This window comes from Phasianus colchicus, chromosome 12 (genome assembly GCF_987193195.1).
Source record: "Phasianus colchicus chromosome 12, bPhaCol1.hap1.1, whole genome shotgun sequence".
NCBI lineage: Eukaryota > Metazoa > Chordata > Aves > Galliformes > Phasianidae > Phasianus > Phasianus colchicus.
Window position 1 is genome coordinate 5,941,879 of NC_143447.1, and position 26,402 is coordinate 5,968,280.

At 40.6% G+C, this 26,402-nt stretch overlaps 1 protein-coding gene and 1 long non-coding RNA gene across 2 annotated transcripts in view; both read left to right on the forward strand.

Moving 5' to 3' along the window:
• LOC149916247 (uncharacterized) overlaps positions 1-23,620 on the forward strand; it is a 39,307-nt gene extending 15,687 nt beyond the window's left edge. The window contains exons 2-4 of the long non-coding RNA XR_016470324.1: positions 19,892-19,983; positions 20,577-22,424; positions 23,358-23,620. This is a non-coding gene — a long non-coding RNA (uncharacterized LOC149916247). The remainder of the gene's footprint in view (positions 1-19,891; positions 19,984-20,576; positions 22,425-23,357) is intronic.
• Positions 23,621-23,841: 221 nt separating this feature from the next.
• The window catches only part of TRPM1 (transient receptor potential cation channel subfamily M member 1), a 93,718-nt gene continuing 91,157 nt past the window's right edge, over positions 23,842-26,402 (forward strand). Inside the window, exon 1 of the mRNA XM_090148762.1 lies at positions 23,842-23,901. Within this exon, the coding sequence (XP_090004888.1) occupies positions 23,843-23,901 (59 nt within the window). The 5' untranslated portion in view covers position 23,842. The remainder of the gene's footprint in view (positions 23,902-26,402) is intronic.

Genomic DNA, 26,402 nt, shown 5'->3' on the forward strand with positions numbered 1-26,402 from the left:
CCTTAAAAAACATGGCTATTCTGGCAGGTTTTAGGACCCTGGAGGAAGCTGAGGAACTATTCTGCTTGTACCTGGCAGCTGAATATGCAAAACTCATTTTTTTGTGAGGATTGAGAGGCAGTGAAAAATGAAGTCTGTCATCTTAGGTCAGAATTGTGCTTCAAATTCCCTCGTTGTCCCTCCTTTACATCCTAGTAACCCTGTTTTTTACCTACGTTTATGGAGAATGCCTAGGCTGCCCCTAGGCAAGGAATGTTTGCAGTAGCAGTTTTCTTTAAGGAAGAAAAGTTTTTCTTTCTAGGTTTCACAATCTTCAGAGGAATAGTAAAACAAAGAACTGTTACCTCTGAGTATTTTCTTTCCCACAGGTGATGCATTTTCTTTCCATTGTTACAAGTGAATAAAAATAAGTAATCCTTAAGAGCCTCTGACAAGGGCCAGGTACAGCAAGAAAGGTACATGAAGAAGTGAGGGTACGTGTAGAAGAAAAGGCAAGAGATAAGGAGCAGGAAATGAGGAAAGTAAGGGATTTGGGAGATCAGTGGTTGAGTTGAGTTTTCAACATTGCCATGTAAATACTGCTCTTTCTTTTTCATTCCATCCCTTAAGAAGATGAGAGTAGGTGGCAAATATCTCCAATAGTAAATTTCTAATGAAGTTGTGAAATAAGGAAAATGGATTTTAGATCCTGGATTTCCAGTTTGTAATTGAATTGGATGTTCTAATGCACGGCTCCTGACTCTGCCACCTTGAATTCATTCTGTCAAGTATTTGCATTCTTCTCTCCTATATTCTACTTCCACTCTCAGCACAAACTAATTCAGGAAATTGTGAAATCTTGTATGAAATACTCTTGTGTAACACTGCTCAAAAAGACTATAGCAGCAGCAAATCAAATAAGATTCAGGATCTCAAGTAAATGTGTACAATTTATGCATAAATATTTATATCCAGTTTTAAGGCTTGTGAAGAGGCAGTGGGCTGACCTTTATAACTCAAAAGTGCATTCTGTCATGCGATGGGTATTGGGCATTCTCTCAGTCGTGCATTGGTTTAAAAAAACAAAAAAACAAAAACAAAAGCAAATTTGAACCAGAAATTGTTCTTACAAGAGATGCTGACATTAATTAGTGTGTGATACCAGTACATGCCTTTTCCCATTACTTGCACTGTGGCACAGCTACAAAATGGAGAATGAAAATGTAAGCCACAGTGTTGCAAGCCCCAGCTTTAAAGGACTGTTATCTTTTATAGTATGTGCTACTGAAGGTTTGAGACCTGGAGCTGAGGTTTTGTTCAAAGACCAACTAAAGGCTTTAGCCAAAATCGTGGCATTTTTGTAAAACGATTCTCAACTGGCAGTGCTGCAAAAGGCAGGGCAGCAAGCCCATTCACAGCCAAGGCAGTGTGCTGTTGCAGAGGCCCAGGACAGCTGCTGGAGGCACACGAGGGGTATTGCTGGAAAGCACCAGCAGTATCTGGAGGAGGGCCAGTGTCTACAGAAATAAAGTGGATAAAGCAGCAAACCCTGATTGCAGTCAGTCCTGGCTGAAGATTGTATTTGCCATGGCCCTAAATGTATGGAAATATTTCCAGCACACATTGAAGGGCTTTATAGTGTGTATTCCCAGTATTTACTAGAATATTCAGTTTAGAGTGATAGCGGCATTAGAGAACCATAGCAGTCATTCTGGACTGTTTGAGTGCTTTGGAAGTAAGTGGTATCCACAGCATGAGGAGGGAATGCTCTTCAATCTCTGCCAGGTTTCTTTGTCTCTCGTGGATCAGAAGTGATAGTATTGAATCTCATCCTCATGCAAGCACTGGTTCTCCAAAAGTACAAGTCTATACATCCCCACTGCTTCTGACTCAGTGCAGTGAAATTGTACACCAAGCCCATTGTCTAATTGTTTATCCACTCCCTGTTTCTGAAGCTGAGACACTGAATAGAGGCAATTCTTTCAGCTCTGGCTTCATGCCTTGTAGCAAGGATGCAATTCCTGCCATTTGCTTCAATTTTACTCTTGGCCGAAATCTGAAAGTACAGTATAGTTTTTCTCTCTTGCATTTCTTTTTCTCCCTTGGGCCAATCACATTAGGTAGGATCATATTCGCTGTTGAATTAGCATCGTGTAATTCTTTGGTGTGCTGAATTTTGGAAGTATGCTGGTCAGTCACACTCATGTGGCTTATATCTTATGTGTATGTATGAGCTGCACAGTGGAAATTCATTAACTATTAATAAAGGCTAAATTGTCAGCTTGGAGCTGCTGCTGTTGTATAAAACTTTGTAGAAGTAGAGGAACGTAGGGAAAGTTCACAAACTTTGTTTCAGACTATAGAAACTTGGTTCTTCTGTTCTAGCCACTGTATTACAATGATGGTTTCAATGAATCCAACCACTGTAAAAGCCTACTGAGGAGAGGACATATTAATAGATTTGATTTTATTTCTCTTGGCCAGAAGATGGTTGAGATTTAAATTGTGGGTGGGGCTTGGAAGGTGATTCTTCTCCCTAGAAGAAATATAAATGAAAGAAGAGTTACTCAGCCCATGGCTTGTTTTTCCTACAGTTTTTATTGTTAAAAGCTTGATCTGGTGAATCTTATCTATGCCATCTCATTCTCTGGCTTGATGGAAAGAGAACCTCTTATCCAAAGAGCCTACGTGATATTCAAGTGGAAGTGAGTTCCTCAGGGGTAAGTTTGTTATATTATTCCCAGTCAGGAATTTCAAATAAAAATGTTCTAAGGTAGTGTCACACATTTGCCATGAATCCAGTGTTCCTACACTTTATCGTATATGGTTCATGGATGTCAAAATTGATTGGTTCAGGATGCTTCTCACCTATCTGTTGTCTTATCAAGGAAGGCAATTCTTAAGAGTTTGCTCACCAGATTGAAAAAGAAAAGCCAAACAGAGCCCAGTGTTTGAAAATAAATAAATCGGGGCAAGGAGAGAGGAGTCAGTCATTTCTGTCCCCCATCTCTGCAAGCCAGCACCACATATCTTCCAATGTAATATCCCAGTGGTTAGAATGGTGGCTAGCAGAAGCTTTAGTGACTTTCTCTGGGGAGAAAAAGAATAAAATTCCATGATTTTCATCAGTGTTTTCTGGATCAATTTCATATGCCATCCATTTCTGGCCTGGCCCTTGTGTCTACCAGGCTCCTCAACCCAAATATTAGAATAAGCAGTCATTTCTGTTTGGCTGTGGTGAGATCATACCCACATTTGAAAACTTTTTGGGTTTGACTAACTTTCTGATCCAGCTGAATAAATATTAGTGTGTACTTGGTCAGTGATCAATTTGCGACTGTAAATGTAGTCTGTGTAAGAAGCTCTGTAGCAGCTGTGGAGCTAGCAAACTGTAGTGGAGAATAAGTTATACTAATCTGCTTTTTGAAGGAGTAAACCAGCCCACAAGATCAGATATGGCTTTGTTGGTGAAGGAGGCAGCATAGTAATTCAGCCTCTCCCACCTGTATGTCCTACTACTTGATGGGAACTTGCACAAAAAGAATGCCATCTCTTTTGATAGGTTTCTTCCTCTTCTTCCTTGCCCAAAATGTCCAATATATTACTCCTTTCTGGAGAGGTAAGTTAAGCTAATGTTGTCACCAGTGTCCCCATTAGACAAGCTCATGGCTAAACCTGAAGAACCAAACTTGTCTCCTTGCACCTAGAAGAGTTTTTGAGAGAGAACATAGTTTATTTTGCTGCTAGCCAAACTTTTTGGAGGGGTGGAAGCTAACAGGATGAAAGTCATTACTAAATGTTTGAGCTGCAAGCTCTGTCTAGCTTGAAGAAAGTTACTTGAATACCAACTGAATCCTCAGGTGACTTTTAATCTTTCTATTTCAGTAATCAGAGACTTGGGCTGTGGGAGGAAGAAACCAGCTGCAGAAACACTTGTTTTTCTGTTCTTGTGGTTTATTCTTCAGGCTTAGGCAATGTTTCATTTCCCAGCATAGCTGCTTAACAGTCCTTCTTTCAGAAGTGTCAACACGCAAATACGTGTTTGAGGAATTGCTACCACAACATATAATGATTACTGTTTTTTCTTTTAAATTCAGCCACTTGTGTGTTGTAGGTTAAACAGCCTGCAAAACTTTACTGCAAAATTCATGAAAATTCCCCAGTGTTTTCAGGCTCGATATTCTTTGTGTGTAAGCATGTATTATACTACCTTAGCCCTTAAGTAGCCTGCTGCTGTGTTGCGTTAGGTATGTCAGTGAATAACTTCAATAGTTTTAAGACTAGAACGGCTTCATCCAGTTTTGCCTTCCCTTAAAAACACAATGGTGGGGAGTACAGATGGAGGTGCTTGTATCCCCACGGAATGAAGGTGTATCTTCATACTTTCATTTAAAAGGTATCAGACTTCATTGTGTAAGGGCAGACTCAAAGCCAGTCTATGCCTTTCAGGAGCTACCACATTCGAAACTCCACATCAACAGTGCAGTGTGTGTGACTGTCACCATCTCCCACAACACTGGCTTTTCATTCACATGATGATGAAAGCCCAGTTTGATCTCTTCGGATCAACAAGTACTGGCTCAGTAAAAAGGTGTTGGCAAAAACTGCATTGTCTTAAGTGGGGCAAAGGATTTAATGTGCTTTTTAAAAAGCCCTTCACAAGCTTGTTGCTGCCTGTCTTAGAGTCCTCTTCCTGTGACTTTGCCTCCTGGATTCCTCATCTATTTTTAAGTCTCATGCTCCTTCCTGCGCCTATTTTAACTTTGTTACTGTACAGTTTAACCCCTGTGGGATATGGAGTTTGTGGGAAAGAAGCTGTGTATTACAAAAAATAATTTGGCTTAGTGTGCATGTTCTTCCAAAGGTTTCATAGCGCAGGATGTGTAAAAACCCTAATTAGGATCCCATCTAGGTTTTGTTTGTTTGTTTGTCAGCAACTATAGTATCACAAAGTATGGAATTCAATGGGCTGATTGGGAAATAGTAAGGCTATCGTCTTGTGTCTTTGTAGTCTCTACCTGTATAATGCCCAGGAGAAATACTGAACCTGAGTCGATGCCCATGACTCGGAGTTTGTCCGCAATTCTGAGGTGTTTTTCTCACACTGCACATACTGGTTTGGACTTGTTGGAGGGAGTTAATTTTAAGAGCTTTTCCTCAGTAGTATCAGTCTGTGTAGTGCAAAAGCAAACAATGTTCAGGCTTTGGATCCCTTTAGATATGCCCTGTGTTATAGATTCCCCGAGGGTGCCTATGGACTAAACTGCTTGAAGTCATGTTACCCTTTGCTTCACCTTGATTTGCTTTGTCCCATATCCCGAAAAAGGGTAGTCAGTAAAACAAAGGGAAGTACTGAATAAATCCTCTAGAATAGAAAAAGCTGCAAGTAAAACAAAACTATTCTATTTTAAATTTAGCAACTAGATAGCTCTCTAGTGGCTTAACCTCTGTTGTTCAGAATCCTGAAGACATATCTGTGAGAGCTGGGATTTAGCCATCATGGCAAGAATGTCTTCCAGGTGTTTTCAGAGACATCTTTCTTATGTCTGAGATTGGGTTCAGTATGCAGGTATGAATCTTGTTGATGATGTGGGGTTTGCTGTGTTGCAAACAGTGATCTCTTCCTAGCCCAATACCTATTCAGCCAGGCAGCCACACGGTTAGCCATTTGTTGATAAGTTTTTCTGCCTGGATGTTTCGGGGAAATAGAGGATAAATGATAGAAGGTCTTAAAGGTACCCCAACTTACTGCCTTGCAGAAGCATAGTGAGGAAGGTTCAGTGCTGTACAACTCCCCTGTGTCTTAACCTTTGCACTGATATCAGATGAAAAAGAAGGTTGCTCATTTTTGTTAACTATGTTTTTTCTTTTGTCTTTTCAAACCCAACACTTTTCATTGTTAAGTCATAATAAGTTAGTAGATGCTCTTTGGAATAACTTGGCATTGCATCAAGTGGTTTGTAGGGTTGTACAGGTAATCAGGTGAGTAAATGCATGCTCCATGTTTCTCACGATCTACATATAAAATTTCCATAGAATACCCTTGGAGGCAACTCGAGAAGTTTTCTTTACCAATCTAGACAAGAATCCCATCTGTATGGGTTAAGGAGGAAGAGGTTTGAGGCTTAGTTATGCAGAGGATGGGAGGGGCTCAGGTGTACCCCTTGCGCTGTGTAGGCCAACTGCTGTTGTTGCCAGGAGGAAAGCTGTTTACAAAAGTACATGGCCCCAAAACAAACTGTGTGTTTATTATCTTCCAAGAGTACCTCAGACCAGAGCTGAGGTCTGCTCTGGACCATTTCCAGAGATGCAGACAGTACCTCTGCCTTTCTGAGGCTTGGCTAGAATGATGACTGTGGTGATGCCAGACACAAGCACCTATTTCTAAAGTGGAGTGGGACAAGAAAGTGATATGTTCCACGTGAGGAACAAACTGTTTCTTGGGGTTCAGCAAAAAGATTGACTTGGCTTCCTTGTATGCAGCCTTGCAGTGGCTCAAGTGACATTGTAATTCAAACAGTTTGTGACACACCAGATATTAGAAAAGCTGAATAGTGTGTTGTGGCAACTGGTGATTCGCAGCCACCTAAAAGCACATGATATCACCTGTCTCAGTACTGTCTCAGCAGCGGATGTGCTACTGAGTTAACAGCTTCCAGTGGTTATAGGTAAGCTATGATTGCAGTGATCCAAAAGGTTACCTTGATAGCTGACCTGCTGTCAGCCTTCATTGCTGCTTCCTCTAAGCATAGTGCTGCACACTTTGCTTTCAGACCATGTGGGAGCATTTTTAGGCTAGAAGATGTAAGGCAGAGAGGTGTTACTGCATGTAGTATCCTTCCTAGGAGAGATCTGAGAGCTGCAAGTGTATGTGCAGTGTATGTGACCTGCTTTCTGGGGCTGCATCAAAAGCTATGGGAAGAGCAGTCCCAAATGTATCCCATCTTGTGTTCATGTGGTTAGGACAGTACCAGAGACGTGCGGATGAGATGTTCCAGCTTCAGCATGGTGTATAGCTTAGCCTCCCGGCAGGAGCATTCTGGCACAGTGGTGTAAGTACAGCCAAGCTGAATGACTTAGGATTCTATTTGTTGTCTTTACATTAACCCAGAAAGTTTTGCCAAGAATGAACCCTGCAGGGTAGTGTCCTTGGACACAAGTAGTACAGCAGTCCTAGTGCTGCAGTTCTCCTCTAGTCCCACTTTGGAATGTAGAACTTAACCTTTTCTTTTTTTGTTCCTGTTTAAGGATTCTCTCTCCTTTTCTGTTAGCACTCCATTCATATGTGCATGAGTAAGTTTAGTAGGCAAAAAATATCGTGTTAGCCCAAAGTTGGGAGGTTAGTTTCTCTCTTAGCTTGCTTGAACAAAGTTGCTTGCATTGTTTTCTGTCTTGTTTTAGACTTCCTCTCTCAGTAGTCGGCCTATTCACTGCTTTGTTCACCAGGAATACGTAATTGATCTGCATCTAACTTCACACTGTGAACTTTGGTGTGTTATTTTCAGCACGCATGTTGGAAATTAAACTTTGGTGATGCATCTGAAAAGTATGCACACAAGTGATTTCAGAAATGAGAAAATCATATTAATTGAATTAGATGTTCCTCTTGAAACATCTCTAAGAAAACAAGGGTGGTCTGAGGCTGGAAAGAATACCAGCTTAACCTTTATGGCATATGTTTACACGCTCTGCACAACGCTGTGTTTTGATGAGGCATTGTTCATAACTTGGCAAAGACCTCTTAAAAAGAATGTTGGCCAGAGTAAGCTGCTTTTTATAATTACAAGAGAAACAACGGGTCTAGATAATTTCAAATGAAATGTGCATGGCTCCCAACAGACCCTACTAAATCTCTTCTTTGTAGAGGCCTATACTGATCAACTCCTGTTTCTGCTGTCCTGGCCCGTGGGGTATCACTCCATACTGGAGCAAAGAAGGTTCACATTCATTCAAAAACTGGATGTAGAGCTTTCCAGCTCAGGTGTATGTGCCACATGGTACAGAAAACTGGGAAATTAGGGGTATTGGTTCCAGTGCTGGTTTACTGTATGTTCCAAACTTGTCAGAAAATCATGTGTGATAAACAGGCTTACCCAACTATGTCGTCTGCTCTCAGGATATTCTGGCAAGAGCTTTGAGAGGGCTGGAGGGAAGAGAAGCATCATACCTGCTTCAGTAAGCATGAATCCGAGGTGGGTATTGGCTCATGTTAAGAGTTTGATATGTCAAAATGAAGGTTTGTGCTAAGTGTATAAAGTCCCCTGAAACAGTGAAGGCAGCTTTCAAGGGTATGGTGGAAACAAATGATAGAATGTTGGATATTATGAGGGACAATATCCAGTGAGGAGTTTGTCAGAACAAAGCATTTTAATCTACCTACAGTTTAAAAAGCAACAACAAAAACAGAAAACAAAACAAAGTAAGTAATAAGAATAATTAAAAAAAAAAGAAAAAGAAAAAAAACAGCTAGTGGACTTTCTTGTCTTGTTTTGGCTCATCCACAAAGTTGTGCTAGAGCACAGGGAAGGGGCACCCATCAGCAGGTCGTGTCAAAATGTTGCTTCTAAATTGTGGTGAAGATACATGAGAGGGCAGCTCTTCTCTCCAGCCATGTTCTTCTGGACAAAACCAACATGAAGTCAAATGGAAATTTCTTTGGCTGATGCCATTTCCGGGGCTGATGCCCTCGGAATGCTCAGTGGTGGTCAGGGCTGGCTCCTGGTGAGTTCTGGCAGAAGTACTTGTATAGAAAAGGCAACCAGAGAAACTTCCATTTCTTGGTCTTCGGCTACCTTCCCATTTCTGCCAGCAGCAACGTGAAAGAGAACAGATGGGAAATGCCTCCTAGCGCCTACTTGGGCTGCCTGCTTGTGCCACGCTATCCCACATTTTCAGCTGTAGGGATGGCGGGGCATTGTTTCACGTCTTCTCATGTTTTTGCCGCTAACAGCATCTGACTTTGAAACGCTAATTTGGGTGCACTTGATTTCCATTTCCAGTCTATCCTGCTTTGCCGGGCGGGACTGGGGCCGACTACTCACACGACAGCGCATGCAGGGCTGGGGGGGTCTGGAAGACGCTTCCCCCGCCCGGCCTCTGCTCCTCGGAGGGTTGCGCACAGCCCCCGCCGCGCGTGGTTCGGGCCGGCGGCGCGCTGCGGCCGGCCGAGCCCGCGACTACCCGCTTCGGCGGCGCTGAGCCTGGCGGAGGCAGCCGGAACCGCGGCCCCGCGGGAGCTGGCGGCGGGTCCCACCAGAGCGGCGGCGCCGTTGCCCTTTTAAGCGGGCGCCGCCGTTGTCCTCGGGTGCCCCGCGCGGCCAGCCCGCAGCCGCCAGCGCGCTATTTATAGCGGGCCGCGGGCGGGGCGCCCCTGACACGCGATGCGCGGCTCCGCGGCCCCCGCCCACGGGGACGCGCGTGGCCGTGGCGGGCGCTGCGCCGAGTCCCGCCCTCTCCTCGAGGCGGGCGGTGGCCGCGCGTGGGTTGCGGGGCCGGGCGGGCCTGCGTGCGTGTCTGAGCCCTGGCACCGCTCCGCCACCTGCTCCCGCGGCGATGGCAGTCCCCCCTTCTGTGTGGTGAATGGGAGACGTGCGAGAACGCCGACGTGTGTTCTGGCAGCGGCCTGCCCACGCTCTGAGCTGAGGGGAAAGGAATGGAGTGCTTTCCTTCCACTGAGGGGGATCATTTACCGCGCACAAACCGTACTTTGTGAAAGCAGTGAAAAGCCTTTGTCTCCCTGGAAGGGCCGTGTAACAGCGTGACACACTTGCGTGTCCCTGGAATCAAGGGAAAAAGAGAGGCTGTGCTGGATGAGAGCCATCTGCTCGAGTATCCTGCGTGAGCCTAGCTGGAGAAAGACATTGCAGAGGAAGGGAATGTGCAGCTCCCCTTTTCTTGACTTCCTTTAGAAGCCCTGGAGTGTCTATTTCAGCCTCTTCCCTGGAACTTGAATTAATGTCTGTTCGCCTTTTATTTCTGCACAATGAGAAATATTCCCGTTAGTTGTTACAAAATGACTTTCTTTGTTTCAAGTCCTTTACATTGTGGCAACAACCCCACTCCCCCAATTGGTTTTCAGGTTGCCTGTCTCCTAAGCAATTCTTGCAGCTGCTGCGTGTAGGGGACCTGTGGGGAGTGCATCCATATTGGATGTATTTGATTTTGCTTCTCTCCTACAGTTTTCATCTGAACAGCAGCAGATTGCTTCTGCCATGTCCATCAGCTTCCCCCTTCCTGCACCCTGCAGCATGGCTGCACGCACTCTGCCATCCAGCTGCTCCCAGCACTGCAACTATCTCTGATCAGCAACAGCCCAGGGAATGACGTACATTGAAAATAGGGCCTGTTGTTTTATAGCCCGTGCCAACAAAGCCATGTTACAGCAAACGAATGTGAGTCACTGAGTTGGGAGTGTCCTTGAGACATTCCATTTATAACTTGACCAAGTATTAGCGGATTTTCTTGCTTTTAGAACAATGGTGTGTATATCCATTGCTACCATCTCCCAGCTTCTTTAATGTATAACAAATCAGCCAGTGGCAGGGAGAGTTTACCTTGGGTGTCTGAGATGAAGAGAGCAAAAGTAATCTCTTAAGTGCAGGAACGCCCTCAGCACTTTAAACCACAGCGTTAGAACAGGAGTCTCAAGTGCACATTAGTAATGCTTTTGCCCTTTGCTCTTTGGAGGGGTGATTTGCTCTGCAAATACCTTATGAATCTCATGAGACTATGGCATTATGTTATTCTTCAGAGGTGTCCTCTAGTAAATACCCATTGCATTACAGTATGGGCTTCTGCCACAACATATTAAATAATCATGGACAAACGGTATCTTGTGACAGGATTTGTTCTGATAAATAAAGGTCTACTTAAGCCACACACAAAAAAGTACTATGAGATCTATGTTGTTTGAAACTGGTGAGAGGGTTAAGTGCCTCTTATGTCTTTAAATGAACAGGGTAAATGAGGAAGTCATGAAAAGGCAGCCTTGCTTGAGTATACATGGTCTGGGGTACCATCTTTTCTGTGAATAGTTAACAAATTGAACAGAGCTGAACCTAATAAAATTTCAGTTTGTGTGTCCGCAGACCTTCATTTGCTGTGTGGCATCAGTCATTGTACTGAGACTAATCATCTCAGAAGGCTGCCAGAGAGGATTTCTCTGCTGACGTCTTGAAGCATAGGGAGTTATGGTCTGAAGTTTGTTGTCTGTCTGTGGCAAAGCTGAAATACAAAATCATGGTCCTGAACGCAAAAAAGAGTTCAGCTGCTTAGGGCAGCTTCAGGTTACAGGACAAATATCTGTGCTGCATGACTGTTAGACCTGTCAGCTCTTTGAATACCCACTTTCTGCCTCTGAGTTCAACAGCATGTTTTACTTAGGCATTCTAAGTATCATACCATGAGAGGCTGCTGAAGAGGACACATCTTCTGTTTTCCCCTGCTTTTTGCTCACTATTTACATCAAATTGTTCTTTAGGGCTTATTGCAGCTGTCTCATGGTGCCACACTGCAAGGGAAGTTTGAGATACTTCCTGCACAGTCACAACTTTCTGGCTGACAGACAGAACTCTGGCCTCTTAGATTTGACTGCTGACTCAATGGCGTCAGCCTTGCATGAAGACTGGCCTGTTTGTGTGGGCAACTCTGTGGGATCATCACTCACATGCAGTCTAGCTGTGTAACGTGATATGAATGAGGAGTAACTATCCTGCCATCACACCAAAGCACTTAATAAAATTGCTCAGTGTGCTAGCAGTGTAAATGCAGTACAAAAATTGTGACTCTTTAGAAAAGGCCTTTTTTTTTTTTTTTTTTTTTTTTTTTTGTGCTTTGCACTTTGAAATGCAGAAGCTCTCACTTTTTGTTCTTGAACTCATTTTGTGTATTTTGCTTTTGGATCATTTAACTTTCCATACTGTGGAAAACATTTAGATGTCACTTAAACAAGTTTCACACCCCAAATAGCAGACAATCTAAAGGCATCATCACTCAGACTTTTCTTTCATACTGATCCTTATTCAATCAAGTGGCCCCACTGGATTGGATGGGAGCATACAAAAAATCATTTTTCCTGATCAGATGCTAAATGGGTTTGTCACTTCGAATATTTACTTAACAATTTGCATTCATGTTAAGTTTGAAGTTTATGATGTAGAAGCTTTAGGGACCTCAAAATTTCTTTATAGGTATACAGAGTTTAAAAAAAAAAAAAAAAAAAGAAGAAGAAAGAGAGAGAGAGAGAGAAAAAGAGAACTATTGAGTTTGAAATTTCACTGATGAGAGTAAGAGAGCCACGTGTCCTTTCACTTTTAATCCCAGCCTGGAGGTAGTTAAATGTCTGTCTTAGACTGCTTTTTCAAACATGCCTATTACCACAGAAGGGAATACATTATAATTCCCTGTCAGCATTTAACCTGTTTTGCCTGGGTAGATGATAGTTTGCATAGGCTAAATAGGTTTTGCATAGTAAATAGTACATTTTTTCTCATAACCTTTTTCTTTTATAAAACTAATTGCATAAGTTTGGAAAGCTTGGCCTCTACTGTGGGTTGGTTTTTGTTTTTAGTGAAGCTGAGGCAGTAATTGGATTGGGTCACAGCTGTGATCAAGTGGTTTTGCAACCATATAGTCTTACCTAGACTTGAAGTGTGCTATTTCATCTGTGGGTTAATTTTCTCTGTGCTGCTCTAATTAAATGAAGTGGATGTTACATGCATTTAAATATTAGTGAGAAGCAGAGTAATAGAATGTTGTCAATTACACAGGTTTTAAATCATGAACAGATGTGCCTGACATTCATCACTGTATTGAACAATATAGCTGTAAGACTGCTACTAATAGGTGTAGATGTGAGTGCTGCTAGAGCTCCTCTTTCATACTTGGTGAAATGTCTATTCTTTATTTAGATCCAATTGTAGTCTGTATTCTTCTTTCACTTTTGTTAACGTAAATCAGGATTAATTTTTCTTAAAGTAAGGTCTTGTATTTTTGCAAAGATCTGATCCAAAGCAACTGAAAGAACTTGTACCATTTCCAGTGGGTAAGGAATTCTCACTTAACAGAGAATTATGGTGGGGAAGGTGATGATTTTACCAAGGTCTAAAATGGCTTAGTAGCAGTGCAGGTGCTGTGAGTTAGTGTGTCTTAGGCAACTGATCATATAGACTTTAATAATACTTAAAGCTTATCCCTTTCCACCCTTCCTGACTTTTTTTTTTCAGTTGGGGTTGGTTTGTTTTGTTTGTTTTTTGTTGCTGTTGTTGTTTTCATTTGTTTATTTGTTTTTGCTAAAGGTCTGGCTGGAAATGCAGCCAGACAGAACCTGGGAGAATTTGTTGAAGGTCTGGTCTCATCACTGCGATGTCCCTTGCAGTGAAACAAGTTGCTTTACTCCAGCTGTGGTGAAGAAGCTAGCAGGTTACCCCAATAATCGAGGTCAGAACTATTCAATAATAACTTACAAAGTACGTGGGTTTATTTGCATTTGGGGATGTAGGCTTGGGAATGGTTCTCTGAAAATGTCTTGGGCAATGTTCTGTTGTTCTAAGAGCATTAGACACAAGGAATCCTGTATTTTCCCAGGTTGGCTGGAGTTTGGCCTGCAGAAAAGAATTTACACTGATTTCTGTATTCAGAGAGTAAGAACAAAAGTGCTCAGAATGTTAAGAGTTTTTTAGTTTGTGAACTTCCCAGATAGTATGGCAGTTTAACCACAGTTATGTATAAATCCTTTTTTTTTTTTTTTTTTTTTACTTTTTAAATCAGTGAGACTTAATGCTTGTCTGTCTTCTGCAGATTCCTCTAGCAAGTTTTGGCTAACTTTATCAATGACAGAGTATCTGAAAATGGGGTGAATAGGGTAATAGGATGGGTTAGACCCAGAAGTTGTCTGAGCAAGAGACTGTATCGTGAGTTTGTGTATCATCATGCAAAGTCATATGAATATAAATCTGTAGAAAACTGAGTGCATTAGCTCCTGTGCTCACGGTACTTATTTGATTTAGAAGCTATGCAATGGCAGTCAGATGGGCAGCAGTGCTTTCTCAAACTTACTCAATACTGAAAGAACTTTTCTGCAATGGAAACAGTTTTATATGGAACATAGAGTACCTTTAAAATGCTCCTTGAGAAGCAACGTTTTGTATTTTTAAGTTAAAATGTAAACCTGACTGCTGGCCTAATTGCTCTCAGTGAATCCAACAGAAACTGCAAGTAGTGATGACTCACTGCAGTTAGTGTCAAGGCACGCGGCAGAGCTCTGTGTTGTCAGCCCTTGCTAATTGGGCAGTCTCTGTAAGTTTTGGAAAGTTCCTATATGAAAGGATTGTCCTGTGGCACCGCTGGGCTTTTGGTAACATGCTTTTTGATAGTGTCTGTGAGCAGTTTGTTACACTGAACCTGTCTCTCTATTGTAATCTGTCATATTCATATTGCATATGTGAGTGACATTCTAGTCTCTGAACTTTAACAGAAATTTATACCATGGCATATGCAGCCTTAAAGAATGTGGTCAGAATGAGATTCCCTACTCTCAACAAAAGACTTTAACATACCTTAGCTCCCAGTGGAGTTGTTAGTCCTCTTGCTCCTGTAGAGGATGAATGTCACATGAATGGATATTTTCAGTGCTGTTTAAGATCCCAGAAGTTCAGATGGTGTTTTGTGAAGTTTCCAGAATTGTAAATCTCACTAATCTTCAGCAAAGCAAATGAGAATTAGGTACACAGTGGCATTTTCTGAAGCATTGTCTGCATTTTTAAAAATCTATTTCTGTTCAAAAAGTTCTTCAACAAATCCAGCTCCAGTTCACCATTTATACATGTCTTGGAAGCTTGCTGTCGTATTTGGCAGGAATGAAGTGTAAAGAAGCAGTAACTGGCATCTGACTTGAGTCTTCAGACCATTCTATAGAACTGATGGCAAGAAACTTAAAAATGTAGTCCTTAAGGCTTACACCGCATTTGATTACTCTGTAAAATGTCCAGGACATCAGGGGAGTTGGACGCAATGATCCTCGTGGATCCCTTCCAACTCGGGGTATTCTGCAGTTCTGTGACTTAATTATCACTCAGTGGTAATTTGTATTTTATGATATATTTGTCCACGATGAGTGGTCTGCATAGCTTGTTTGTTTGTTGGAAATTTGTTTATTTAATTCTGATGTGAACTGTGGAGCACTCCTATACTGAAGAGTGGTGTTTGTCCTCTCTACGGGCCTTTCTTGTCTGTGGGGTTCAGATTACATTTTCTAAGAAACTACCATGGGAAAAAAACTGCCCTTTTCTCTCGCTTATGCTTCAAAACCTGCAAAAAAGTATTCTATTGTTTATGAAAGGTAAGTGCACTGGATAACAACTGCCATCAATGCTAAGAAAGGTGATGAGTATTAGCAGATGTGTTTAACAGCGTAGGCCAAATTCTAACTATTTGAAAATGAAATGAGAGCTTTGTCATGTCTCATGCTGACCCACTGCTGATCACTAAAGATTTGTTAAGCATTCTTTGTTAGCGTGTTTGCCCTTTGGTGGACAGGATATGAACTAAATCTCAGGATCACCCCTTCTAGTCCCAGTGTGGACCTTCAGATTTCTCTTGCTCCTGGGTGAAATGGCTTCTATTTTATCTGAGGCTGAGGAGTGTAAATTTGGATGATGACCATGTACCAAGATTGCTGAGAATTCTGTAAGACTTTAAGCAGCGCGGCATGGAAAGATAAAGCACAAAATGGATGTGTGTATGAAGGGAATGCACTCAGTGTTTTGTGCATTCCAGGAGCAGCCTCAGTAGAGACTGGAATTTGAATTCTCATCTGATAACATTCCACAAAGACAACTTGCATTCCCTTCCCGCCTCCCCCTCCTAAGAGATTTCTTTTAGCTTATTATTATTTTGGCTTATTACTATTCTGTCTTGGCTATCAGGTAACTGCTGGAGTGCCAACATCAGAAAAGATTAGCTTGGGTGCTTTTTGTTTAGCTCATAATTTGGATTCCCTGAGATTCATTACTGTCATGTATTTTCTCTCTTATTGCCATCGTTAACAGTGTAACTGATTAGGTATTGTTGCTCTAAATCAAGATCAGAAATGTCACCAGGTACATCAGTATCTCTTTAAGTTTCCCTCTACTACCTCCCCTCCCCCCTTCAAACACACCCCTGTTTGTACAGTACAAGGCCATTAGAAAGGCAGGAAAGAGGAGAGGCGGTGAGTCATGTTAATTTCTTAACGGCACAATTAAAACACAAAGCCCCACCTATCTTAGCAGGAAAAACGATCTTGGTCTATACACCTGCTGTGCAATATTTCTGTGTTTATTCCAGATTTTTACTTCTGAATATAAGTGTGGAAAACAGGCTGCTGTTTCAGGAATTTCAATTAAGGAAATGTTGCTTTTGGAGCTGAGACATCAGAGTGAGATCGGGAGAACCAGATCTAGTACACTGTAGTCATCTGTTCATTTTTGGGTAATGAGCTCTATACAAAGAGATACAGAAGTCTGTTTCCTTTATGTCTGTGGGTCTGCCCACAGTTTATTAAATGTTCAATTTAAACTCCAGCTGATGGTTTTGTAGCTAATATCATAAAACGGACAGAATAAGTACTTCAAATGAGGGTGCCATTTTTTTCCTTCTCACTCTATTTTTAGTAATTCCAGTAATAATAACTGTACATTTTCTTAATGACAATAGCTTCTGCTTAGCACTGTTGAACAAAGGTGTCAGCTTGGGAATCCAACTGCTAGTATTTTCTTTGTTTCTCTCTATTGTAAGAATCATTCTGCCTTTTAGTTGATAGTTGTGTTTTTTAGAAAATCAGGTTTGGTCATATAGTGACAGCTGTAAGAAGCAGAGCAAAATACATGCAGCCTAACAAGAGGGATGATGATTTCCCTATCTTCTCTACAGAATCACAGAATTGCCAGGGTTGGAAGGGACCTCAAGGATCATGAATCTCCAACCCCCCTGCCACATGCAGGGCCACCAACCATCCCACCTAATGCTAGACCAGACTGCCCAGGGCCCCATCCAATCTGGCCTTGAACACCTCCAGGGATGGGGCATCCACAACCTCTCTGGGCAGCCTGTTCCGGTACCTCACCACTCTTTCTGTAAAGAACTTCCCCCTGACGTCCAACCTAAATCTCCCTTCCCTCAGCTTAAAACCATTTCCCCTTGTCCTGCTGTCTTGTTCTACTTTTCTGATTCTAGACAGCTTCTGTATATGGGGAGATTTAAAGGGTGTAGACAGCATCTTGTGTATGACAAGTCATCAGTGTTGTGCTCCATGTCCTGTTCCTGGCGTATCTCTTAGACCTGAACTGTCCCTAGGATCCTGGGAAATGGCCAGCATGTTGCTCTCATGTGACTTCAGGATTTTCAGGCCTCCTTATCTTGGGTAAATATGCTAAGGTATGGGTGAGAATCTTTTCTCATAACTTTAATTAGTTCCTAATGTAGATAAAACACTCTGGAGATGTCAAAAGAGATGCTCTGTGGAAATCTGAAAACTAATTAATGTGTAGGAGTTGGAGCTATTTTTTCCTCCTTGCTTTATTCTCTTAATATTGAGCATAGTTACAAACCGTATGCTAGAAGGAATGAAGACAAGTACTGCCACATACGTCCCATATGATTTGTTTGCAATGCTGAGCGGTGCTCGGGACAGAAGGTAAAACTGCCCTGCAATGGTGGCATACGGGGTGATTGGGAGGGATCCTCCAGGGAGGAAAAGGAGCAAATAATGCCTTTACTGTGTTTCCCTGTTTCTTGTGTCATCTCACTGCAGAAGGAGCCACCCTGTTGCTGTTCAAATAACTCTTGAAGCTTTGTGAAAAGAACAAAGTCATTGCCCAGGTCCAGCAGAGCTCTTGCAGACATCTCAGTCCCACCTCAGTACATTGTCTACAAAAATATAAATATAGTTGAAAATGCCTGAAATGAACTTTCATTTGAAGTGTGGTCCCTCCGTGCCTTGGCACTTGGAATCCACCCCTTAGGAAGACCCTTTCCAGGAGGACACCATATATTTTATTTCTATTGTTTCTTAGAAAAGATAATAGCTCTCTGCCAGCATATCTGTCAACCTGGGCTCTAACAGAGGCTGCAGTGGAGGTGTTAGGAACTCTACATGTTCTGATAGCCTTCTGCTTGGAACACCCAGATCCAGCGCAGACCGCAGCACGGTCTGTTTACAGCAGATAGGAGCCAAGCTGTTCCTGCATATGAGGAATGTAGCGACTTAAAAATTCTGCCCTACACAAGCTTAAGAACAAAAGCACAAAGCAGTACAGCCAGTCCATGAACGAGCTGCATAAAAGGTAGGCTTGGGTTTCAGAAATAAGTTCATATGGTTATGCCAGTAAGGTTTTCTTATACACTCTTGGCCTAGGAATCGCCTGTTTCTTTCTCCAACTGCGTCCAAATGCACTGAAGCACCTGCTTTCCCTTCTGGTAAGGAGAAAGAAAACTAGGGGGAGGGCAGGGTTGCTGGTATAGGAAGGGGATGGGAACATTCTGAATGCTTTACTGGGAACTGGCAGATGCTCTGGGAGAAGTTTGATGACCTAGGGATCTTTAACCTGAATTAATCTGAATTGTCTTTTAGTCCAGTATCCCGAGCAGTGCCTGAATACAGCTTGCATCTGTGAACACTAACTGAAACAAGCAGCAAAGATCACTTTTTAAAATGTATATGTTTTTAGTAGAGCTAGTTAAAAGCAAATCCTCAATCAAAATCTTGAATTCCTTAGCTTAGTTCTACTTCAGCATTATTTAATGCTCATTTTGGGTACTACTTAAAATAGCAGTGAAGCAGACATCTTTTATGGTAGCTATAGATCTACTTACATATTTTCCAGGAGCTAATGTAATAATATTAATACTTCTATGAGTCTCTTATTACCAACTTTAAGTCCAGTTTTCTAATGAGATACTGATGATGTTATTATTCTGGCTTCAGCAGTTCTCTTTGTCTCAGGGCCCCTTAAAGGGATAGTGGAGATGTCCAACAAAATGACCCAAACAGGAATCCTGGCTAAGGGGCCTGTTCTCAAAAATATTTACCTGCTTTCCTCATTTGTAAGAGTCTAGATTTTGCTACATCAATTACTCTTGCATTGCTGACAGCCTTATAACATACAGTTCAAATAGATGAGTCTACAAAACCTGTGCTTCAACTGATAAGAATTATATTACTCTCGTTTCAGTTAGTGTAGTGATTCTTTCACCCAGCTGATAAAAATCTGCTTGTATTAAAATTACAGTTACCAAAACATTACATTTAAAAGTGATTCTAAACAAAATCTCCAGGAATTTCTTTAACTACCTGCTTCTGTGAAAAACAAATATATAGTTTGCCTTTGTCCATGTGTGTACCAAAAAGAGTTACTGAGTCAAATAATGTGGTTGGTTGACCATGTAGTACATATCCTTGCTCTGCACCCTCCAGCCGCTGTTAGTATAATTGCACTTTGGCAGTTGCTGGCTAGGTGCATGACCTAATAAATCAAAGAGGGGAATAAAATTCAACAGTGTGAAAAGCAGAGCTATAGTCAGACCTGTATGGGGAGATAGAAATTAATCTTTTTGGGTCACGCTATCTGTTTGAACCTATTATACAGTCTTAATTCTACTTGAGTTAGGGAAGGGGAAATTTTTTAAAATTATTTTGTTTTGTTTTATTTTATTTTATTTTATTTTATTTTATTTTATTTTATTTTATTTTATTTTATTTTATTTTATTTTATTTTATTTTATTTTATTTTATTTTATTTTATTTTATTTTATTTTATTTTATTTTATTTTATTTTATTTTATTTTATTTTATTTTATTTTTGAGGCTCGTAGTTCCCATTTGCAGAGATTCACTTTAAAGGCCAGTGTTGCAGCGGGATTTTTTTTTTTTTTTCAGTCTGTGATCTTTAATAAAGGTTCTGTGGAAGACCAGTTTAGGTGATATTACCATTGCTTTGGAACATACTGTACTATTAACCAGCATCCTATGTAAGTGATTAATGTAGCTATGTATGATACAGCCAGGGAAATAGAACTTGCAGAGAATGTGCTGCTTCATCTCTAACGGTGAAAGCTTTGTCACATTCTGCAAGGATCCCCTGAAAGTTCTCCCATAATATTTTTTTCTTTTGAGTCTTGTTCCAGGGTGCTAACAAAACGTGTTCTGATTTTGAAAGCTTATTTAAGTTGCTGTCAGATCTAAATGAAAAGCAGTTGCTTTTAGTTGAAGATAGATCCATGGTTTTTCAGTTTGACATCTTAAGCAGGGAGCTGATAACCCTGCTAAACTGACTTTAGTCAGGAAAATAAAAAATGCTTTAAGTACAGAGCCACCTTCCATTTTCCATGTATGCTTCTGTCCTCAGTGCTTCTGTGAAGAGTTAAACTAAATGCTGAAATGCGATCTGAAGTAGGAGAGTAGAGAAGAAGCTACTTTGTATTTTGCTCTGGCGAAAGCAAGTGGTGGTAGAATATTTGATTTGTGCAAGATAAGCTATTGTCAGCTAGTTTCCTAGTACTGGTAAGTAAATAGTGATAAGGTCTAATGACTCGGCCTAACGCCTCTTTCCTCTGCATCTAAGCCAATCAAGTGACTTGCTGGCTCCATCTGCTGGACCCTGATGATGTGAACGATACAGTGAAGCTTGACTGGACTCACACGGAAGAAACATTCTGAAACTGAAGCACTCCGTCCCCAGAATGCATAAGTGTAAAGACTAATGATTTGGAGTTACATTCATTATGGCTTTTCTAGTTGTTTTGGGATGCCGAGAACAGCCCAAACCAATCAAATTTACAAGAGAACACATCTATACAATGTTGGCTTTTACTTTGTCATGTGCTGGTGTATGGGAAATGAGACCTTGAAGATAGTTTATCTCAGTCTGATTAATACAAAGTTAATGAATTATGCATAAAACTCTAAATGGTTTCCCAGATACAGAAACAAAAAGATTGCTTCTGAAGTAGCAGACTATGAAGGATAATTTCAGACTTTTAGAACATGTGTTATTCATGCATTCCAGGCAACAACTCAATGGCTGATGACTGAGCCACACCTGCTGGACTTTGAGGACTTTTCCTTCAACTGTCTTATCACTTTTATTAAAGTTCTGCTGCCCCTTAAATTCATCTCCTTTTCACAAAAAGGTAAAAATAAATTTACAAGGCAGCTTCTTATTGGGTACTCTGTCCTGCACAGATTACTTTCATCAAGGAGTCGCATACCTACAGTTAAGAATGTGATCTTCTGGCTCAGATGCTTGATGCATTTAAGAAAGTTCACGTTTTTAATCAAGTCATTGTGGGACATCATTTTGAGGGAAAAAAAAGAAACAAAAAAGGGAAGTGTGTTTCATGGGAGTGGGGATACTTCCCACTGAAAAGGGCCTTTGCTGCTGTTGTGACACAGCTGTCTCTATATCTGAGAGTGCTTCAGTGTTCTAAAACCAGACAGAACAAATTGAGAAGCCGTGGAAACAGTGACTAAGATGAGAAAATATTTGCTTTCCTTGCTCTCCTTGCCATGGTTGCACAAATTCTTGGAATGACTGGAAAGAAAGTTCTAAAACATTTCATCGTGATTCCAAGATTCTCCATAACTTCAGTATATTCTTTAATGAAACCATAGGGAATACAGCTATCAGGGGAGTATGTGAAGATTAACCTCAATACATAGAATTGCTGCACAATCTAATAGTTATCACTTCTAAGAGTAAATAGTTTAGTGCTGTGGACTAAATGGTGGTAGTTAATTGCAAATTACAACTTTTGTTGTAGGGATGTCTTGTTCTTTTAATTTTATGGAAGATGTAGTAACACCAGATTTCTGAAGTTAAAGATAAGTGTTTCCTAAATAGAATTATTTGCCTGCAGTCTGTGATGCAATTGTGATGTCCAGCTGGAATATTTTAATTATGATTTCCATTTGTAATCAAATATTACAAAAGCTCGAGAGATGGACCGAGATCTCATTACATATGAAAAACAGTCTGTCTGAACCATATACCAGGAAATGGAATTAGAAACCTATCAGTCTATTACAAAGAGATGAGGGGAAGAAACCAGAGAACTGTGAAGACTTGGACCAATTGGCAGCATTATGATTCCCAAACAGACTGTTAGATGCAGAAATGTGAAGCACTGTAAACAATCAGTTCAAGAAATTGTTTTGTGGGAGTTCAGAGTTATAGTGAAGTTTGACACGGAAGAACTTTCTACGTACCTGCTCTCCAGAACTAGATTCCTGGGGAGCTCGTGTCACATTGTGTGTCACATTGTGGTTTTGTGACTTTGAGAAAGCATCTTGTCAGTTCAACCAGATGAGAAACTATATTTTGTGAGATGCTAAGCACAGCCAAGGAGAATAGAGCAGACAGACAGACAACTGTAACTCCTCAAAGGAGAAGGAGCAGCTCAGGTGAGCCCAGGTTAGTCAACCTTATCTGATACCAAATGTCTCAATATAGTGTGTTTAAATAACATATTTCAGCTTAGCAAACATACAACTAAACCCAAAATGCTTCCTTTAAATATTTGTCAAAACATATTTAAAATACCTCATAACCCTTGCAGAAACTCAAATGACTTTGTTGCAGAAATACCATTAAATTCCATGTCTGTGCTCGAATATGCCTTGGGAAATGCCTTGCTGAATAATGACGTTTTTAGCTGTTTAGCCAGAGTTGTGATTGTGATTAGTTATATTGCTAGACACTTGTTTCTTTTTCAACTAGCAAGAAACACAAACCAAAATATCTCCAACAGATACCATTGTTCTTGTTCCTGAAGCAGATGGAAGTTACAGGCGTTGACCCCTCTTAGTATTTGTTCTATTGTTTAGTAATCAGCCTGGTTTTAAGTTCTAAGTTAAGTGATTAGAAAAGACTTACTGGCCTACACCCAAAATCTAAAAATGAGCATGAGCATGTTCCTTTTTTTGACATGGCTTGACCTTCTTCTCTTTTTATAATTGCTACCATATGAGGGTTAGCATCAGCCTTCTCTAATCTGCTGCCATCGATTCTTTGAATGACAGATTGTGGCATGTGAATGCAAAGAGAGTGTGATTTTATCACGTGTTAGCCAGTGCTAGAAAACTAAAGCACGGCTATGCATTGTTTTAGGCTTAAAAGGCTGCATACACAATCATTTAATCTTTTTACTCAAAGCTAGAGTTTTTGAAACTCTTTGCCATATTGCTTTCTTACTTACCTGTGACACAGCACCGTCACCTTGGGCAACCAGTAAGTCTCTAATAGGAATAAAGCCTGTAGTAGTCCATAGCAGCAAGCAAGCTTAGTAGAAGGAATTAAGAATTAGCCTTTTCTAATACCCTGAGTAGTCGTTTGAACATCCTCTAGCAGGGCTAAAAGAACCTCTGCATTCTAAGAGCTATGGAGAAGACTTCGCTTTTGAATTAAATGTTATCTTGACATAGCCAACAAGCAACACCCTAAGATAATGGCACTTTCTCCATATCTGTCAAGGTAGGTGCTTCTCATTTTTCTATTTTAAAGAAAACAGTAAGGTAAAATGAACAGGTTGTATGCCACTGAGAAAAGAAACGCGATACTCTCTTTCACCGTTGTTTCAGTGACTGTTTGCTTGACTCAAAGGTCTTTTGTGGAGTAAGATACTAAAGGCGCTCATTCTTCATTTAAGTGAGCTGAGAACTACCTGTTTTTTCCTTAAGTGATAGAATGCTAAGCACTCTTCAGTATATCTTCAGAAACTTGAACTTGAATTCATCTTAAGCAGTTTAAATTAGAGGTATTCTTTTAATTCAGTAACATGTTATTTAACTGGAATTTGTTAACTAAATAAGGGCATTCTCTGTCTTTTTAAAATGAATAATGAAGACGAGTTTTTAGCCATCCAACATATGCCTGAGGGAGCAGTGCAAAGGTACATGTATCTTTTGATATGTTTTTGCTATATGCTACAAGATTTGGAATGAACTAACTACATCAATCTGGTGTTCATTCTGCTGAGCTGTCATGTTGATCTCTTCAGTCTTCCTTGACCTGAACCAAAGGGATATATTTCATAACATCTGCAGTTCATCTCACTTTATCAGCCACACTGAGATTCTGTAGTCAAATAATTTTGAAACAGAGAAGAACTCTGTAATTCTCCAGTGTGTCCATTATGAGGTTTGGGGGTCAGTTTGTGCTTGGAAGTGTCTCAGCAGGGCAAGTAATTTGAGGGTCCTGCAAATTTGCTGAAGGTGATACAGATCACATCACTGCCAATCTCCAAAGATTTCAAACTCCTTATTTTCTAAAAGTTTCATCTAAAATCTTCTATTGTTTCAGCATCTCACAGTAAACAGGGACTTAAACGTCACTGAGCTGCTTAAAATGATTCATTGTAAAACAGCTTTTGTTAAAAATGCAAACTTTCCCTATTCTGGCCCCTTTAAAAATAAAAAATAAAAAAAAAATGTTAGCAATGATCCTTCTAACTCATCCTTAGAAATCCTAAGGGACTTCCTTTCCTAAACGAACAAAAAGAAAAGTCAGACATATTTATGTCAGGACGAATATCTTGAATGTCGTTGTAGTTGAATAGGTTGAAGGAACAGACTGTCATGAACTAAAATGAACGTGTAACAGAAAGCCAAATGATGTCCACACAGTAGCTTCCCTTGAATGTGAATTAGTTATGTTGTTGCTGAACTGGAGCTTGGTAGCTGGCTTAGCTGCTAGCCAGGCTTTGAGTGCCTCAAGGATGAGAAACAGCCTGCACCTCGGTGTGAGAAGTTGAAAGCTTTGCTTAACTCAATGAGCAGCAGTCAGGACGTGAATGGCCTTGCCATCTTCGTACTTGTCAGCCTGCATAGCAATTGAACAGATCAATGGCAGCAATAAAACCTCAGTCTATCGTGGTTGCATCTGCTTCAGTTGTGAAGACTTTTTGCTGGGAATTAATGTGTTCTAATTAATACAGCTCAGACATTCTCTCTATAGAACTAGTTATTAATTTCATGTGAGCTGGAGGGAAATCTTCAAATCTTCTTTCTACTTGTAGCTTCTTGTTAATTTCTTACTTGGTATACAGTTTTCTGATAATAGCACCAATTTGAAGAATACTGTTATGTGCATTCACCCTTTCCTCAGATAGTCACATTTGAAAATCAAAAGCTCGAAAGTAAGATGTGGGCAAATATAGTTCTAGCAACAATCCATCTTGCATGGGCATTTGGGATACAATGAGGATTAAGCAAAGGTCACAAAGAGTCACTCATCTTCAGGGTAGGTATCTGCAAATGGAGTCAGTCAGGAGTGCAGTCATCAGGAGTAATTGCACGTGTACGTGTTCAGAGCTACAAATGGTTGATTTCAGTCTTGTTCCCACTTCAATCTGGTTGTCAGGCTTTCATCACAGTCAGTTTAAAACCTCTCCATCAATCTAAGGCCAATTTATAATGGCAAAAATACTGATGGGTACTGTTTCCATTTCACTGTGTTTCAGTTTGGGATTTTTTCATTTGCAGCTATAATTAGACGTGTCCTGATAAAATACGCCTTCGGTGTTGAGTTCCCTGGGTTTCATTAGGGAACTTGACTCTTGTTTATGGAGTCGAAAGTATGATTACTGCCCTAAATATGTTTCCTCCTTTTAGTACCAATATTTTCGGCAGAATCTCGTGGGAAGTCAGATAGTAATGTCCACTCAATTTTCCAGTTAATTTCATTTAAAAAACAACAATAACAACAAAAATACACAATTTCACCTTATGGTAGTACCACTGTAATAATTGTTGACACGATCCCAGAAGGCTTGGACGTGGACAAGATTGAACAAGGTACTAATCAAACACAATACAAGAGATGATCTATTTAAGTGCAGTCAAAGAGCTAAATGGAATTCTTAGACTGGATCAATTATTATATGGTTGTTACAATTGACAGCCATGTCATAACTGCATTACTTTGTCCTTTTGTCAATTTTAATTCTCCTGTTAAAATGCACATATGCTGAGAATAAGCTGCAATGAATCACTATAACAGCAGTTTGTAATCTGACAATGGGCCCAATCCTCTGGGTTCTGGAAAAGCCTAGTTCATGCCAACTTCATTAAAGGTGGAATTCAGCTGAGGACTGGCATAATGCCAGTCTATGCTTAACTCTTCTCTAAGTCCTAAAACACGAATGCTTCTGTTTGTAAGCTCTGGTAAATTTGACTCGGGGAATTCCACACTTGTAAGTTCTGTAGGATTGGACCAAGACAGCTGCCAGTAGTTGCTAAGGGAAAAAGAAGGAAGTAACATGTTCTGTTGCATAGCACAAAACACAGTACATCTTGGTGAACTAAATTTTTTTCTGATATTTTCTTCTGTCAAACTAGAATTGGACTTCTTTACTTAGAAATTTGCTCTGAAAACTCTGTCTAATTGTAGAAT